This window comes from Chinchilla lanigera, unplaced genomic scaffold (genome assembly GCF_000276665.1).
Source record: "Chinchilla lanigera isolate Chin_1 unplaced genomic scaffold, ChiLan1.0 scaffold00057, whole genome shotgun sequence".
Classification (NCBI taxonomy): domain Eukaryota; kingdom Metazoa; phylum Chordata; class Mammalia; order Rodentia; family Chinchillidae; genus Chinchilla; species Chinchilla lanigera.
In genome coordinates, this window is record NW_004955458.1 from 1,741,678 (window position 1) to 1,759,834 (window position 18,157).

The following is an 18,157-nucleotide window of genomic DNA, read 5'->3' on the forward strand; positions in this document are numbered from 1 at the left end:
AAATTATTTTTCCATGCTTGGGAAATTTTCTGTCATTACTTTTGTGAACAGGTTTTTAATGTCATTTGTGCTATAGCCTGCTTTTTCACTGACTCTGATCAATCTTATGTTATTCTTTTTTGCATCATCATCTAGCAGTTGTTGCATTGATTTTTCATGGTCCTTGGCTATTTTAAAGAAATCTTTCTTTTCATGATCACTAACTACAGTCTTGTCTTCCATATCTGATATTCTGTCCTCACATTGGCTCATTCTGGTGCATATGCACTTAATGGAGCTTTTAATCTCCTGGATATCTGTTTGAATCTGTCTCATGGATTCCATTTCTTTCCTATGTTGGGGGTTCATGGTTTCCATCATTTTCCTAAGCTTCTGTATTTGTTTTAACCTGTATCTACTCTTGAGTCACTAACCATATCTTTCATTATTTTCATCAACTCTGCAGTTGTCTGGGAGATAATTTGTGATTTGATCTTTTTCCTAGAGCCTTATTTATCGGCTTTGTTTATTTCCACTGTTACCATTTCAGAGAGTCCAGGTGGGTGGCTTTTGAATTGTTCCACCTCATTGCCCTCTGGCTTTGCCTTTGGTGAGCTGGAAGTCTGGGATTGCATCTTTCTTAAGTGTCTTCTCATTTTCTTTCTTTCTTTTTTTTAGTTTAATTCCTGAGTTGATGCTTGTAAATTGCTTAAGGTAGGTAGCTTTATTGCTAGTCTTTAGAACCTTTAGGAAATGACTACTTCTTAGAGGTGTCTTCCAGGTGTAGCTGGCTTTTAGATTTTGAGTCTGTTAAAAGATCTGATCTCTTCAATTTATTGAGGATGAGAAGTTGCGGCCTATATGACTTAGCCCCTGGTTCACTGTCACTGTTTGATAGTATTGTTTATGACCCTTAAGCAGTCTCAATCAGGCATACCAGCAAGAACAACTATGTCACCTTGGCTAAAGTAGTACACTGAGCAATAACAATAGCATCAAACACAGCCTAGAAAATGACAAACTGTGGTAACTATTAATTTGCCACTTTAATCATATGAACTAGATTTGTGGTTATATAACAAAATATAAAAGAAATCAGAAAAGTATATACAGTAAATATACCCTCAATATGGTGATTTTACCCTCAGGGGAGAAAGTTTAACAGGGCTTAGGTATAAAAATTGAGAAATAGAAGAAGAGGGAGAGATTGGAAGCAAGGCTTAAGGACAAGGGAAGATTATGCGAACTTTGGGAAAGTGGTCAAGGAGACATGAGGGAAAGAGAGAAGGAAGAAATAAAAACAAGAACAGAACAGAAAAACAACAATAAAATAACTAAACAATGTTCATACTCATAAAAACAAGAATAAACATTCAAGAAAAAAGGAGAACAGAACAAAAACAAAAAAAAAAGAGGAAAAGAAGAAGAAAATGTCCACTTTAATGTCATTGGTAGACAGAGTGGGCAGACAGAGCCCAGATTTGTGTTAATTCCAGCAAGTCAGCTGTAGATTTATGGCAGGTTAATGGATAATCCCAGCGTGCCTGCACCTGTAGCTCCACTAAAGTTCCAGCTGGTTTCTGGCTGTTAGGCTGGAACCTGGTTTGTTTAGCCTGTAACCCTCTGTGTACCTCCTGCCAGTTTGAGCTTGGCTTCTTGACCTCCTGGGGACTTGAACTCAGGTCCACCTCACCCTGACACTGTGAGCTGCTAGACTGAGCCTGTTCACAGTTGCTCTGAGTTCTAAGCTCAGCTGACCCCTCTCCAAGATGGCTACTGGCCAGTTACCCTCTCTGGGTGGAGCATCTGAATCCAGTTAAGTCACCCATCACTGCAGTCTTCTATGTCCACCGCATTTCTCTGTGGAGGCCTCTGGGGTTGCCAGTAGTCACCATGTGTCTCCAGGTTTGAGCCGCCCCTCCTATGCAGTGTGTCAGGGCTCAGGGAGTAAGCACCACTTGCCACCTCCTTCTGTGTTGAGCTCTCTCTCTTCACTCTCCCATGAGCTTCAATTCTTGCTTCAGATCCTTGCTGGGTTCTGGAGACCCGTTTCTCTCCTGCTTCTCTTCCTCATGTTGCTATATTCCAGCATCTGGACACCAAATCTTGGAGAGGCTGTTTCTCTACTCTTCACCACTCCACCATCTTCCCAGAAGTCTCTTCACATCTTGATTTTAATAGATATATATGCTTATATCCATATAGTGTTAGTTAATAGATATATATGCTTATATCCATATAGTGTTTGCCCATATAGGGCAAAACTTGGAATATTGTACATTAAAATGTTAAAAGTAACTTTTTTTTAAGATGGCATGTCACCATGTTCCACAGGTTGGTCTTGAACTCCTGGGCTCCAGTGATCCTTCCAAGTAGCTGGGACTACCAGGATGTGCCACTATGCTGCCTTATTTTCTTCAAATTTTTATTGTTAACCCTTTTAAAGCATATAATTTAGTGGTATTAAGTATAGTAATAATGTACAGTTATCTTTTCATGTTGTAAAAATGGAACTCTTTGCACTTTAAACAACTCCTTTTCCTTGTCTCTAGTACACTGCCATTCTACTTTCTGTTCCTATCATTTTGGATACTCTGAAGTGCTTCATATAAACAGTACTTTTTATCTTTTTGTGACTGGCTTGTTTCCCTTAGTAGAATGTTCTCAAGTTTCGTCTATGTTATGGCAAAATGAATACTTTCCTTCCTTTTTCATTCTTTTTTTTTTTTTTTGGTACTGGGAATCAAACCCAAGACCTTGTGCTTACCAGGCAGGCGCTTGTGCCACTGAGCTATATCCCCAGCCTTTCCTTCCTTTTTTTTTTCTGGTACTGGGAATCGAACTCACAACCTTGAGCTTGCCAGGCAGGCGCTTTGCCGCTGAGCTAAATCCCCAGCCCCTCCTTCTTTTTTTAAGATTGAATAATCTTCCATTGTATGACTATGCTACTTTTGCTGACCTAATCATCTGTCAATGGTCTGGGTATCTTCTACATTTTAGCTGTCATGAATAATGCTGGTAGTTGGGTGTTCAACTATCTCTTTATGACTTTGCTTTTTAATTCTTTTGGGAATATACTCAAGAAATGGAGCTGAGTGTGGTGGTGCACTCCTGTAATCCCAGCACTCTGGAGGCTGAGGCAGGAGGATCACTATAAGTTCGAGACAAGCCTGGGTTGTATAATAAACTCAAGACCAGCCTGAACGTCACAGTGAGACCATGTCTCAAAAAAAAAAAAAAAAAAAAAAATGGGATTGGTAATTCTGTTTTTAACTTTTTGAGGAACTGCCATAGTGGCTGTACCATATTATAGTCCACCAACATTGCACAAGGTATATAATTCCTCTATATCTCTATATTCAACCTTGTGTGTGTGCGTGCATGCACATGTGTGCTGGGGATTAAACCTAGGGCCTCACATGCGTTAGGCCAGAGCATTACCACTGAGCAATACCTACAGCCTTGTTGTAGACTGATTTGCATTTCCTTAATATTTAGTGATTCAAGCCTTTTTTCATGTTCTTCTTGGCCACTTGTATTTCTTTGGAGAAATATGTATTTATTTTTTAATTGACTTTTTTGTTGTATAGTTTATATAGAAAACTCCTAAAACTCAGGATTTTTGCTTTATTTGAATTAAAGTCTTTTATTGTGCATCTTTGTAATGCAGAATAATATGATTCATTTTGGTATAAGCCCATCAAATACTATGATTGTTTTTATTCCTATTGCCTACTTTTCCCTTTCCTCTCCATTCCAAATGTAAAAATTTGAAAGTATTTCCCCTAATGTTTTATTACAAACCTACTAAAAATTTCAAGAGTAGTACAGGTTGATCTTTTCTAATCTGAAAATCTGAAGTGGTCCAAAATCTGAAATTTTGAGCACTAACATGACATCACAAGTGGAAAATTCCACATCTGACCTCCTTTGACTGGTAGTAGTCAAAATGCAGGCATACTAAACATATTGTATAAAATTACCTTTAGGTGATATGTATGAGGTATATATGAAAAAAATAAATTTTGTTTTTTGACTTGGGTCCCATTTCTAACATATATGTACATGCAAATATTCCCAAATCTGAAATATGAAACACTTTTGGTTCCAAACATTTTGGATAAGGGACCTCAATCTGTATAAAGGACATTGTTCTATTTTTCTCCTAAATTTCCTAATTGTTAGTATTTTGCCACATTTGCTTATCACTTTTTTCCTTAGTTGCTGATGTCATGACTTTTTCCCCAAAATATTTTAGCATGCATCTGCTAAAGACAAAAATATTTCCTTACATAATATTAATACAATTATACTGAGGAAATATCACACCGCTTCAGTGTTATCAGTTACTGTGTAGCCCAGTTTACATTTCTCCAGCTGTCTCAAGGATTGTATGTTGGCCTTAGTTATTTCTTTTTAGTCTTTAATCTAGACTAACTATAGCTTCTGTTTGCCTTTCACAACTCTGACCTTTTTTGAAGAGTCCAGGCTAGTTATTTTTAAAAACATCGCTGAATTTGAATTTGTCTTATTAAAAGCTTTTGGTAGCAATTTTATGTGGGTGATTTTTTTTTGAACAATAAGCATGAACTATTTTTGAGAACATCAAAATCATTTAAAATTATTTAGTATAATGTTTTTGGAAGGCAAATTGATGACTGGGCATGGTGATGCATGGCTGTAATCCCAGCTAGTCAGGAGGCTAAGGCAGGAGAATAGAAAGTTTAAGTCCTAGGCTAGGGATGTAGCTCAGTGGTAGAGCACTTGCTTATCAAGCACAAGGCCCTGGGTTCAATCCCCAGTACCCACCTGCCAAAAATAGCAAAACAGAAAACCCCCGAGCAAATGAATAATGTGCTTCAAAAGTCTTGGAAATTAATGAAGTAATTGTACTTCTAGAAATTTTTCTTACAGAACCAATCAATTGGAAATACAAAGATAAATGTGCATGTCTGTAGTCTTAGCACTTGGGATGCTGAGGCAAGAGAATTTCTAGTTTGATGCTAGCCTGGTCTGCATAGTGAGACTTGTCTCCAAAAAACATTTATTGTGCATCCTCATAGTACAGAATAACATGATTCATTTTGGTATAAGCCCATTGCATATTTTAATGGTTTTCACCCCCATTGCCTACTTTTCCCTTTCTATTCCAAATGTAAAAATTTAATAGTATTTCCCCCAACATTTTATTACAAACCTACTAAAAATTTCTTTCTTTCTTTCTTTCTTTCTTTCTTTCTTTCTTTCTTTCTTTCTTTCTTTTTTTTTTTTTTTTTTTTTTTTTTTTTTTTTTGTTTTTTTTTTTTTTTGTCTTTTTGAGTCAGGGTCTCGCTATGCAGTTCAGGCTGGCCTTGAGCTCACTTTGTAGCTCAGGCTGGTCTCGAACTCATGACAATCCTCCTGCCTCAGCCTCCCGAGTGTTGGGATTACAGGCGTGCACCACCATGCCTGGCTAAAAATTTCAAGAGTAGTACAAGTTGATCTTCTTTAATCTGAAAATCTGAAATCTGAAACTGTCCAAAATCTGAAATTTTGAGCACTATCATGACATCACATGTCATGTGGGGTGGGGAGAGGAGAGGTGGGGCATGAGAGGCCGAGGGAGAGACAGAGGAGAGAGGAGAACGGTTTTATTAAAAGTTCATGACACATATACATATGAATAAATACTATGCAGTAGTTAAGGATGGTGATATATTTCTTAGCGTACAAAATTTTCTTCATGTATTACTTAATATAAGTGGAAAGTATGATAAAGCTTAAGTTGTAAGATTTCCCTGAAATGTATATTTACATAGATAAATATGGATATATAAAAGCGTAGAATTTCTGATTGGTGGGATTATAGGTGGTTTCAAAAACTAATTACAATTAAGCTTGTCCATGTGTTCTAATTTTTCTACAGTGAACATATATTATTGATGCATTTAACAAGTAATGCACATTTTAGCCCCCTGAGCAGTCCCAGTTTGTGGTGATTCTACAGAACTGCTCCAGAGGAAGCCAGAGTGTAGAGCATACCTGGGAGCCTCATGCCTGCCCAAGGGAGCTTAACCCAGAGCACTCATTTGCTCACACAATGAAGAGAGCTGTGGAAACGTGGAGGATTGTAGGGCCTAAGGCAGGTCAGGTCAGAGGGCATTAATCTTGGAATTGCAAGTAGTGGTTAGGAAGAGGGTAGGCAGTGGTAGAGGCAGTGGAAAGACTGATGCTTATTAGAAAAAGTTGGAGCCTAAAAGAGATTTTAGGACACTTGCTGGTTGCTGTGGAGGTAGAGTTCTGAGCCCAAAGTATTTGGTATAGCTCATTGAGACAGGAAGGAAAGGGCCGGGGATATAGCTCAGCGGCACAAGCGCCTTCCTGGCAAGTGCAAGGTCTTGAGTTTGATTCCCAGTACTAAAAAAAAAAAAAAAAAAAAAAAATTCCATCATTTCTTTTTGCTATGAACATTTGAATTCCTCTCTTTTAGTTCTTTATAAAAGAGTATGTTTACTTTGAGACGAAAGTACCAAACTTTTTTCAAAACTGTTCCATTTTACTTTGCAAGGAGTGGGACACGGGAATGGTAAGATCAGAGAGAGTGCGTATTATAGTAGTGACTTGTGCCTGTGGACACATAGGCTTTTGGCAGGGTAACTTGACAGGGATCACTAGTGACTGACAGGGGAGAAACGTTCTTTGTAACAGTGCCTCCCTAAGGGGTTGGGCCCTGCCCTTCAAATTCTAGTCGTATATGTCACTTTCTTTTTATTATTCATTTACACTCATCTTAAATTCCACCCCCAGGATCATGTGTATGAACTTCTCAACACCATTGATGCCTGCCAGTGCCATTTTGATATCGTAAGATCCTTTGCGATTTTCTTCTACCATAGAATAGAATTAAGAAAAGGCCAGGTCCAGGTTGAGGCAGTGTGGTGCTGGATGGGACTGGAAGAATGGCCATTTCATCGGTTCCTTCTCAGAACCATCACTCTTTTGCAGAGTGCTGAAGTTATAAATGTACTTACATGTGAAGCAGACAAGCAGTGCGATTTAATGAATATATTTTATTTAAAAAAAAATTTTTTTTTTTTGGTACCGGGAATTGAACTCATGACCTCATGCTTGCCAGGCAGGTGCTTATGCCGGATTTAATGAATATAAAAATTAAAAATCTTTTACTGCACCTTCCCTGACCTTCAAATGCTACCTTATTTCCTGGCCTCCTTGTATCTTAAACTCGTATTTAGCACCTGCAGTTTGTTTCTATTTTTCTTCTTCTGAATTAAAAAGTGTCAGTCCCTACTTCGAGGTGGACCCATTCAGAGTCTATTTTAGTACAGTCTGGGCTACTTGGCCATGGGGTCCTGGGGCCTTGTATTTTCCTTTAGAATCTCAACTTTGACTTCACTCGGAGTTACCTGGACTTGATTGTGACGTACACCTCAGTTATTTTGCTTCTGTCGCGAATCGAGGACCGACGGGTACTCATCGGCATGTACAACTGCGCCCACGAAATGGTGCACGGGCACGGGTGAGTGAAGAGGCGGCAGAGAGCCTCATCTATGGTCCTGTAAAGTAGGGGTGGGTATAAAGAAACAGATGCCATGGCTTCTCATATGCGAGAGTAGAATCTACATGATGACCCATGGAAGATAAGGTACGTTTTTATATGTAGTCAACTTTTGAATATCTGCCAGTGGATTATCCAGTTTGTATTATCTCTGATCAATTTTTAATCTTGGACTGCTCTTAATCTGCTTTTTTTTTTTTGGTTTTTCTCCGGTACCGGGAACTGAACTCACGACCTTGCGCTTGCCAGGCAGGCGCTTTGCTGCTGAGCTAAATCCCCAGCCCCTTAATCTGCTTTTCAGGTTATTAGAAAAGGGAAAGACAATTTTTTTAGTATTAGTACAAATATGAGTAAGATCAAACCTTTGGAAATAAGAAATTATGATAATACATTTGAAGACAAACATAAATGAATTTTTTGGATTGTCTGTAATTCTGTCCCCCTTCATTAGTTCAAATATAACTATTATGGGCTGAAAAATGAAGGCCAGAGGAATCAGAGTGGGATATGGCAGCTCGTTCTATGCGAGACGCACATTTCCATGTCTACATGGAAGATTTTTTTTTTTTTGTACTGGGAATCGAACTCGGGACCTTGCGCTTGCCAGGCAGGCACTTGTGCCACTGAGCTATATCCCCGGCCCATCCATGTCTACATGGATGCCTTGGCACACGCCTTTCCCATTAGCTTTGAATGTGTATGTACCCCTTTGAGTTGCATGCAGATTTAGGTCCAGGCATATTACTTGATTTCTTTTTTTTTTGTATCAGGAATTGAACTCAGGACCTTGCACTTGCCAGACAGGCACTTGTGCCCCTGAGCTATATCCCCGGCCCTTGGTTTCTAAGTAGCTGATGCAGATAAAGTACCTATTATGTATCCAACTGTATCTTGTTTAACAGAAAGAAACTTTCATGGGCCCACCTCAAATTGTATGGTTCTATTTAACCATAGCTTAGCAGACTTGCTTGGGAAGTGGGTACCAGTATATGTAATTCACAGGTTAGTGTGTCTGTCTTGGGAGCTGGTAGGGAATGCCAGCCTATGCGTTCATCTTTGTCCTTTACACAAACATATGCATTTACATCTGGGTTAAGGCCTAGAACTCCTCTCACCTCTACTTTCTTCCAGTGACCCCAGTTTTGCTCGTTTGGGCCAGATGGTCTTAGAATATGACCACCCCCTGAAGAAGCTGACAGAAGAGTTCGGGCCTCACACAAAGGCAAGTTCCCTGAGAGAGTGGAGGGTTCTTCAGGCAGAAGTATTTGTTCCCGTTTTTTGCATTAAGAATGCACTTGCCTTCTTCCACAGGCAGTGAGTGGAGCCCTCCTCTCTTTGCATTTCCTCTTTGTCCGGAGGAACCAGGGGGCTGAGCAGTGGCGCAATGCCCAGCTCCTCAGTCTCCTCAGCGCTCCCCCAGCCATGATTAACCCTGCGAACTCAGACACGGTGAGTTCCCTTTCGTTCTATTTTACCAAGGCCATCTCCACAGCAGGTAAGCTTTCCGGAAATGTCAGCTCTCAGAGTCTAGTCCTCTCATAGAACACGCCTCAAGGTTGATCAGTTCTTATAGCTAAAAAGTCATGCCTGAATTGCAGCCTCTGCTTGGGCCAGGATTACTCAGTAGATATTCGCAGGATGAATGAGCGAAGGGTGAAACTCGGTTATTAGTCACTAGTAGGAACTTGAGCTTAGCAGTCAGTTTTTGCTCAACTACTGCGGGCCCAAAGTCCTTCCCTCAAAGAATTTATAGTCCAAATTGGGCATGGTAGGGCACGCCTGTAATCCCAGCTCTTAGGAGGCTGAGGCAGGAGGATCACTTAGAGTTCAAGGGCAGCCTGGGCTACATAGTGAGTTCAAAGCCAGCCTGAATGACATGGCACGACCCTCTCAAAAAAACCACAAAAATAAAAACAAACAAACAAAATAGTTACAGCCTCCTAGAGAAGACATGCCATGTTGTCCTAAAAACACAAGTGATGGTAGAAGATCAGTGATAAGCACCACATGAATAATTTACACTCATGATTTATAATTTATGTGGTGAGAGAATCTAAAGGTGGAAAAAATCAAGGGAAGGTTTTGAATCTTGTTCCCTTGTTATTGAAATGAGCTGAACTGTTGAAGGGAGGTTCAACCTTTTGTTTTGTGCTAACTTCCAGCCTAAACTCCCTTTCCTTTTTCAACCGTTCCTTTTTCCATAGCCTGCCTCCAGGGCCTCCTCCCGCTATTGGCAGGATTCCCAGCCATTGGTTTATCCAAGTGCCCTAATCTAGCTTGTTAAAGTGTGTGGGTGTGTGCATGCATGTACGTGCATGTGTGTGTGTTTTGGTGCTGTGGATTGACTCAAAGGCCTTGCATGTGCTAGGCGTGTACGCTGCACTTGAGCTACGTCCCCAGGCCCAAAAGTTGATACTCAGATTCTAGATTGATTTTTCACCTTTAGGAGAAGACAAGGTTAAATAATTGCCTGGCCATTTCTAACTCTCTTCTCACAGATGGCTTGTGAGTATCTGTCTGTGGAAGTGATGGAGCGCTGGATTATAAGTAAGTTTTATGGGATCAGGTGGGGATTGATGTAGCGGCATTGCACACAGAGGGTAAGTTCTAACAACCTTCCTCTGGATTCTACCCACCGACAGTTGGGTTTCTTCTTTGTCATGGGTGCCTCAACTCCAACAGCCAGTGCCAGAAGCTGTGGAAGCTGGGTCTACAGGGCTCCCTGTACCTCACCCTCATCCGGGAAGATGTGTTACAGGTGCACAAAGTCACCGAGGACCTCTTTAGCGGTTTGAAAGGGTGAGAGGCATGAGAAACAAACTGGGTTTGGGGCCTTTTAGCACCGCCCCCTCCACCATTTTTGATCTCTGTGAATTCCCAGAGTATGGGTGGAAAGGGTTAATTTAACTGTTGAAGAAATAGTTATCAAATACCTACTATTTGCCAGGCAGGGTGGCTTGCGCCTATAATCCCAGCACTTGGAGGCTGAGGCAGGAGGATCACCTGGAGTTCAAAGCCAGTCTGAAGTACACAGTGAGACCCTGTCTCAAAAACCAAGCCAAACCAAACCCAACCCTATTATTTTAGGCATACAATGGTTGATAAGATAATGTAGAAGTTATGTATTTATTTATTTTTTGTGGTACTGGGGATCAAACTCAGGACCTTGTACTTGCCAGGCAGGCGCTTGTACCACAGAGCTATATCCCCAGCCTCAGAAGTGACTGCCTGGGTTTGAACTCAAGCCCTACCACTTCCTAGCTGTGTGACCTTAGGCAAGTTATTTAATTTTTCTGTGTCATTGGGTCAATTTCCTTACCTGTAAAATGTGGGATAGTAATGCCTCCCCTATGACTGACCTCCCAGGGCTATAAAGAATGAAAGAGTTCTTATTTGTAAAACACGTAGAAAAGAGCCTGGTACATTAAATGTACTGTGCTTGTTAAATAAAAGGTAGAATCCCTGTTGCTGAGGAGTTTACACATTGGTAGAGATTAGGCACCCTGCTGTTATAGAGTAAGGGATGGTGGTGTCTGAACACAAAGTGCTGTGGAAACAGTTAGGACACTTAAACTGGACCTTGCAGGATCTGGAAAAACCTGGAGACAGGGAGACTTAAGAGTTAAACCATCGAGAAGTATGTGTGTGTTGGGGAGAAAGGCAAGGAGTTGTCTACAGCAGAGAAAGATGTTCCACGAGAGAAACTATCAAGGTTTTTGAGGCCAGAGAGAACATGCATGGCAAATGCTGAGAGTCCCATGTGGTTCACTGTGTGGACGGCTCATGAAGAACTGGTAGAGTGAGAATGAGAAACAAACCTCTGGACAGGTTGCTATTTAAGGGCTAGCCAGAGACACGGAAACCAACAAGGGAAGCTGAGAAGAGGCGGGAAAACAGAAGCCCAGCGCAGAAATCGTTCCAGGAAGGAGGGCCTGGTTATCTGTTAGGTGATGTTAAGAGAGCATATAAGCTGAGGGTTGAAAAGTTCACTGGATTTGGCTGTACAGATCATCTTAGTACTCGCTCTTTTTTTTTTTTTTTTTTTTTGAAGACGGCATACGAGATCCTGGTAGGTGACTGGAGTTCAGACGTGTACTTTTCTGGTTTCCTCCAAAAGAAATACTTTCATACCTGGACCTTTATTTTTATTGCCCTGGGAATTTTTTTTTTTTTTTTTTGGTGTGTTTTTGTTTTTTGAGGCAGGGTTTCACTGTGTAGCCCAGGCTAGCCTTGAACTCACTATGTAGTCTAGGCTGGCTTTGAACTCTCTGCAGTCCTCCTGTCTCAGCCTCCTGAGTGTTAGGATTACAGGCGTGTGCCACCACGCCTGAATTTAGTGCTCTCTTATGAACAACTTCCATGGAGTGGTGAGATTCAAGGAGGGGTTGCAGTGGGTTTAGGAGCAAATGGGAGATAAGGAATTCAATAGGTCTCTGAAGTAATTTGACTGTGAAGGGGAGAGCAGAGAGAGCTATGAGGAGGGGGTGTGGGGCTAAGGAAGGGGTCAAATTACCTATATTATTATGTCTAATGGCAACACCCACAAATGTGAAAAGTACAAAGCAAAAATTGACTACAGTCTCACCTCCCTGAATGGTTTGATATTCATTCCCCAGATGCTTGTTTATATGTGTACATGTACATAGACATATATAAACATACAGAGATGTGCATATATTTTCAACCTTAAATGAGTAATTTTAAAAAGCATTGGGTCTACACTGTATTTATGTCTTGAGTTTGCTTATTTTTCTTACTGTGTTCTGGATATCTTTGAATATCAATCTATAGAGACTTATTCTTTTTAATAGTTGAAAAACATTCCATTTTGTGGTTGTAACATAATTTGTTTGCCCAGTTCTCTGTTGATGGATATTTGAACTGTTTCCCTTTTTAAAAATCATTGTAGCCGGGCCTGGTGATGGTGCACTTAGGAGGCTGAGGCAGGAGGATCATTGTGAGTTTGAGGCCAGACTGAGCTACAAAGTGAGTTCAAGTTCAACCTGAGCTACATAGCGAGACCCTGTCTCAAAAAGACAAAAAAAAAAAAAAAAATCATTGTAAACAAATGCTATAATGAAAATCCTTAGGCGTGTATCTTCGTGAAACTATGAGAATATATCTATACAGTAAATTCTCAGATGTAGACTAGGGTAAAAGTTATATACATTTCAAATTTTAATAGTTTTTACCAAATTGCCCTCCAAACAAATTGTATTCTCAACAGTCTTTGTGAATACTGGTTCCTCAACAATATATTAGAAAAAGTTACCTAAAGAGGACAACATAAAGAGAAAAAACATAAAAATAAAAAAGAACAAAGAATAACAAAAATAAAGTTAAAAATAATCACTGCCAAGCCAGATTAGTGGTACGTACCTCTAATCCCAGCACTCTGAGAGGCTGACCCAGGATGATTCCAAGTTCAAGCTTGGCCTGGGCAACTTAGTGACTTAGTAAGACCTGGTCTCAAAAAATAAAACAAAAAGAAGGTCTGGGGATGAAGGTCTGGGCCTCAGAGTGAAGGCCCTGGGTTCAATCCACGGTAGTGCAAAAGAAGAAAAAAATCATTGTTAGAGTTAAGTAAGAGCCAATACATCTAAGATTAATTATTAAAAATCACAGGGCATGTATTTGGGTATATGTGAAAAAAATTTTTCTGATGATTACCACTTTTTTTTTTGATTACCACTTCTAAGGAGTAGAGGAGATATTTGAAGATTGCTTCGTTCCCCATCACTAAGATCAGCAACTAAGACATATACTTTATCATATAGGGAGTTCTTTGACATAAACAATCTATTTTGGTCTTTATAACTTATGTATAAGTAATAATATATGTTTTTTGTAAATGAGAAAATAGGAGGCTCGATGTCAATGTCCCTCAGTTACCAAGAGGTGGAGTTGTGGATTTTTTTAACTCCTAATCCTGTCTCTTTCCTTTGTATCATGTAAAGTTTGAAATAATAAACCATCAGGAATAAGGTAGAGGGCTGGGGATGTAGCTCAGCGGCATAAGTGCTTGACTGACAAGCCTGAGGTCATGAGTTCGATTCCCAGTACCAAAAAAAAAAAAAGGAATAAGGTAGAGTTGAGTCCGGATTTAATTGAGATAACTGCAGCTCTAAACTTTCTTTGATTTGTCCTAAATTCATTAAGGCAGCGGCTTGGAGAAGGGAAACGAGAGGTTTTGAAGTCCCACTAATGTGGTGGCAAAAGGGATACAGTAAAAGACATTGACACAGAACATGGCATGCAGAGTTTTTAGCATTGCTGGGATCCGAGCATAGGTCACTAGTAGAAAAAAAGATAGGCCACATATTACAGACAAACCACAAACGATGAAAAGCCTTTAATTTGGAGACTCAAAAGTTCATGCTGACCTCAGAGACAGCAGTTTGTTAAGTGTCAAAGGCCTCGTGGGCTTCAAAGGTCACGGAGAGGTGAGGAAGTCAAGAGGGAGTTTCTTTGGAGGAGCTTGGCAGTGTGGGAGAGTGGGCAAAAGTTCAGGGCTAAGGGAGGGGGTTTTTAGGATAAGGGAGGCTTTGAACTTATTTTCTGGGAGAAGAGTGAGCTATCGGAGAGGGAGAGAGGAAAGCAACAAAGAGATAAGCAGGGAAGATAAATTTCAAGAGGAAGTGGGTGGGAATGGGACCCAGGGTACAGCCGCCGCCGGGTGAGAGCTGGGTCTCCGTGATGTTTGTGCAGTGCTTCTTTGCTCCCCTCAAACCTGCACGAGTGCCTTGGCTTGAAAGTAGGAGTGAGGGCAAGAAGAGAAGTCTAGCTCAGCTTTGCCATTAAAGCCCTATGCGACCTTGGGCAGGTCATTTCCTTTTTCCTAGTTATTATTTTCTTTAAATAAAGAGGGAGACCAGAATGATCTATATATGAATGAAGCTCTGTAAGTCCTGCGCCTCTCTAGGCAGTAGCTGGAGTCTTTGAGGATGACAGCAAAGCCCTAGCTGCTACTGCGGTCAACCCTGCTGTGCTTGTCAATCCTCAGGTACGGCAAGCGCGTGGCAGATATCAAGGAGAGCAAGGAATACGTGATTGCAAACAGGTAAATGTGCGAATGTGCTCCAGAAGGGATGGACTAGGAAGCTTTCCTGACTTGCTCTCACCCAAGCCACTGTGAGTTTCCCTACAGACCTATTCCTTCAACCCCAGAGCGTGATGCTGGCCCACAGATTCTGGAACTTTCTTTCCAAAGCTAACACGGGCCCCGCACCTTCCTCCTGCCTGCTAGCCCTTCCTATACACAACTGTCTTCCGGTCTGCGTGTGGAGGGCTGTACAGGGTGGGCCAGGCCATACTGTCACGTTTCCCCTTGTCTCCCTCAGCGGTCAGTTTCACTGTCAACGGCGGGAGTTTCTGCGGGTGGCTGTGAAGGAGCTGGAGACCGTGCTGTCGGATGAGCCAGGACTACTGGGTCCTAAGGCAAGCCAGAAATACTGGGAGGGGATTAGGACCAACGATGAGGGACTCGATGAGGGAAAGACTTGGCTTTCTGTCCATTTTTTTTTTTTTTTTTTTTTTTTTTTTTTTGGGACAGGGTCTCACTATGCATTTCAGGCTGGCCTTGAGCTCACTTTGTAGCCCAGGCTGGTCTCAAACTTGCAATGATCCTCCTGCCTCAGCCTCCTGAGTGCTGAGATTACAGGCGTATGCCACCACACCTGACCTCAATTTTCTGTTTTTGAGTGTTGTGATCTATTTGTATGGGTTCATGCTGATTTCTTGAATCTTAGAGTACTCATTGTGTGTTTTTTTTTTTTCTGGTACTGGGAATTGAACTCAAGACCTCACGCTTGCCAGGCAGGCGCCGTGCCACTGAGCTAAATCCCCATCCCCTAGAGTACTCATTGTGTATCTGTTTCTCAGCATTATAGTTCGTCGTGTATTAGAGCTTTTTGTGCCCTTGTCCTATCTTCTGTTTGAGGGTGAACTCACTGATGGCAGAGCTTGCTTTTTTGTTTAAATCGCGTAAATGCCGAGTAAATATATCTAAAAGTGACTTAGGTGGGGCTGGGGAGGGCAGTGGCTGTGAACCGTGTGATGTCTGATTCCGTGTCACCTGCCTGAGGTATTTGGCGGGCCTGTGTGTTCAGCCTGGACACTTCTGGGGTGACTCCACGGCTGTGTCCATGTGCATGGCTGTGTATTACAGTCGTTTCCTCTGTGCTTTGAAGTCCATTTATAAATTGCGTATTCTAATAGCCCCTGTCTTCCCCTTAGGCCCTTTTTGCTTTCATGGCCCTGTCCTTCATTCGTGACGAAGTCACCTGGCTCGTGCGCCACACAGAAAACGTCACCAAGACAAAGACGCCCGAAGACTATGCTGACTCGTTAGTACTTGACACGATTAAAACCCTCACAGAGCATGGACTGGGAAAAGGGGTCGAGTGGCCCCGGCAGGTCTCAGTTCGTGCCTTGGAATCACTGACTGTCTCATTCGTACTTCTAGTCTCATGCCTCTTTCTGTTCTCATCCTCACCGTGACAGGAGCATTGCGGAGCTGCTCTTCCTGCTGGAGGAGATCCGGGCTCTGGTGCGACGACACATCAAAGTGATACAGCAATACCACCTTCAGTACTTGGCCAGATTTGACGCCCTGGTGCTCAGTGACATCATTCAGGTGTGTTTAATTGATTACACTTCGGAAACCGCAGGGTGTCCTCTGGCCGTCTTCCTCTCAAAGCCGTGCCGGCTGAATCTCATGCTTTGTAGATTTGGTACCGCAAAGACTGATTTCTTCCTCGATATTTGCTAAAAGAATAAAACACGAGTAATCTCAGCAGCCGCTCCTCCCACCCCCAGTGATACTTCCTAGAAATGAGAGGAAAGAATGAAGACAATTTGGATTTAACATGGCAGGGATCCCCGGAAGATCCCTCTGTCTCAAGCTTGGCTCCTGTTTTTGGCATCTAGCATTTCTTCCTACCTTTATACTCTTACTAAGGCAAGCCGGAAATATTGGGAGGGGATTAGGACCAATGATAAGGGACTCGATGAGGGAAAGACTTGGCTTTCTCTCAATTTTTTAAAATTTATTTATTTATTTTTTATTATTATTATTATTATTTTTTTTTTTTTTATGTATGTGGTGCTGGGGATGGAGCCCAGGGCCTTGTGCATGCAAGGCAAGGGCTCTATCAGGTGACTTCATCACTGAGCCTGTGGTCCTAGCTTCTGTCCTGGCGGAACCTGCACCCCCTGACAGCAGCTCCAACCTCTCTTTAGAACCTGTCTGTGTGTCCAGAGGAGGAGTCCGTCATCATGTCCTCATTTGTCAGTACCCTCTCTTCTCTGAACCTCAAACAAGGTAACGGAAGGAAGGTGGGGGAGACGGCGTATGTGAGGGTTGGTATTTTTTAAAAAGCTGTTGGGCTTTGAGGCAGGGAATAGGACAACATGGCTTTGAAAAGGACCTAGCATTCTACACAGCTGGATACAGGATGCTGTTCTGTTGCTTTCTCTCATGTGCGTTTGGGTTTTTTTGCAGTTGATGGTGGAGAGAAATTTGAGTTCTCTGGATTGAGGCTGGACTGGTTCCGCCTTCAGGTAATGGTCTGTTTCTGTCAGGGGCCCTGTATTCAGATTCTTCTCTCCTGTGTCCCTTCTCTTTTCATTTCCTGAGCTCTGCTTTATGAATCGAGTGAACCTGGAAGACTGAGGACCGGCTGGGACACACGCCAGCCGAACCGCTGTGCTAAGGCGGGGGTGCGGATTCATGCCCCTTGTTTTCCCACCCTCTCCCCACTGCCACCATTAGGCATACACCAGTGTGGCCAAGGCCCCCCTGCACCTGCACGAGAACCCTGACCTAGCCAAGGTGATGAATCTCATCGTCTTTCACTCCCAAATGCTGGACTCAGTAGAGAAAGTGCTGGTGGAAACTTCTGACCTATCTACTTTCTGGTACGTCTGGGTCTAGGCTTCTTTATCAATTCACTTGATCTCTTTCCCGGCCTCGGTGGTCTCCTGTAATTCAGGCTGGCCTTGAACTCATGAAGTCCGGGCTGGCCTCGAACTCACAGCACTCCTCCTGCCTCTGCCTCCTGCCTCCATGCACTACAGGTGTGCAGCACCATGCCCAGCGAGGATTTCTTTCTTTTTTTGGGGGGGGGGCGCTAAGGATCAAACCCAAGGCCTCATGCATGCTAGACAAGTGAGCTATTTACACAGTACTGAATTTAGGGATTCTAAATTAGGAAAAATGGGGGGCTGGGGATTTAGCTCAGCAGCACAGTGCCTGCCTGGCAAGCGCGAGGTTGTGAGTTCGATTCCCGGTACCGGGAAAAAACGAAAAACCAAAACAAAACAAAATAAAAAATAAATAAATTAGGAAAAATGGCCCAAATCATGCAACAGTTTTGAGGGAGGAATAGCAAATTTTGTGCAGGGAAAGGGAAGAAGATTATTGCTAAAATGTCCTAGGGTCTATTACAAAAGTCTGGAAGGGTTAGGTTTCTATGGTTTCCATTTCTCTCATGGGTAGGGAAATTAGGAGTGGTGAATATGAATGAATATATATGAAGTTTTTTCTTTTTGTCTTTTTGAGACAGGGTTTCACTATGCTGTTCAGGCTGGTCTTGAGCTCACTTTGTAGCCCAGGATGGCCTT

The 18,157-nt window shown here is 42.1% G+C and overlaps 1 protein-coding gene across 1 annotated transcript in view; it reads left to right on the plus strand.

Moving 5' to 3' along the window:
* The window catches only part of Nckap1l (NCK-associated protein 1-like), a 51,793-nt gene that overhangs the window by 7,879 nt on the left and 25,757 nt on the right, over positions 1 to 18,157 (plus strand). The window contains exons 4-16 of the mRNA XM_005397228.2: positions 6,766 to 6,822; positions 7,353 to 7,495; positions 8,666 to 8,756; positions 8,846 to 8,983; positions 10,033 to 10,081; positions 10,177 to 10,333; positions 14,538 to 14,594; positions 14,875 to 14,971; positions 15,770 to 15,879; positions 16,037 to 16,169; positions 16,775 to 16,856; positions 17,037 to 17,095; positions 17,307 to 17,452. Of these exons, the coding sequence (XP_005397285.2) occupies positions 6,766 to 6,822; positions 7,353 to 7,495; positions 8,666 to 8,756; positions 8,846 to 8,983; positions 10,033 to 10,081; positions 10,177 to 10,333; positions 14,538 to 14,594; positions 14,875 to 14,971; positions 15,770 to 15,879; positions 16,037 to 16,169; positions 16,775 to 16,856; positions 17,037 to 17,095; positions 17,307 to 17,452 (1,319 nt within the window). The remainder of the gene's footprint in view (positions 1 to 6,765; positions 6,823 to 7,352; positions 7,496 to 8,665; positions 8,757 to 8,845; positions 8,984 to 10,032; positions 10,082 to 10,176; positions 10,334 to 14,537; positions 14,595 to 14,874; positions 14,972 to 15,769; positions 15,880 to 16,036; positions 16,170 to 16,774; positions 16,857 to 17,036; positions 17,096 to 17,306; positions 17,453 to 18,157) is intronic.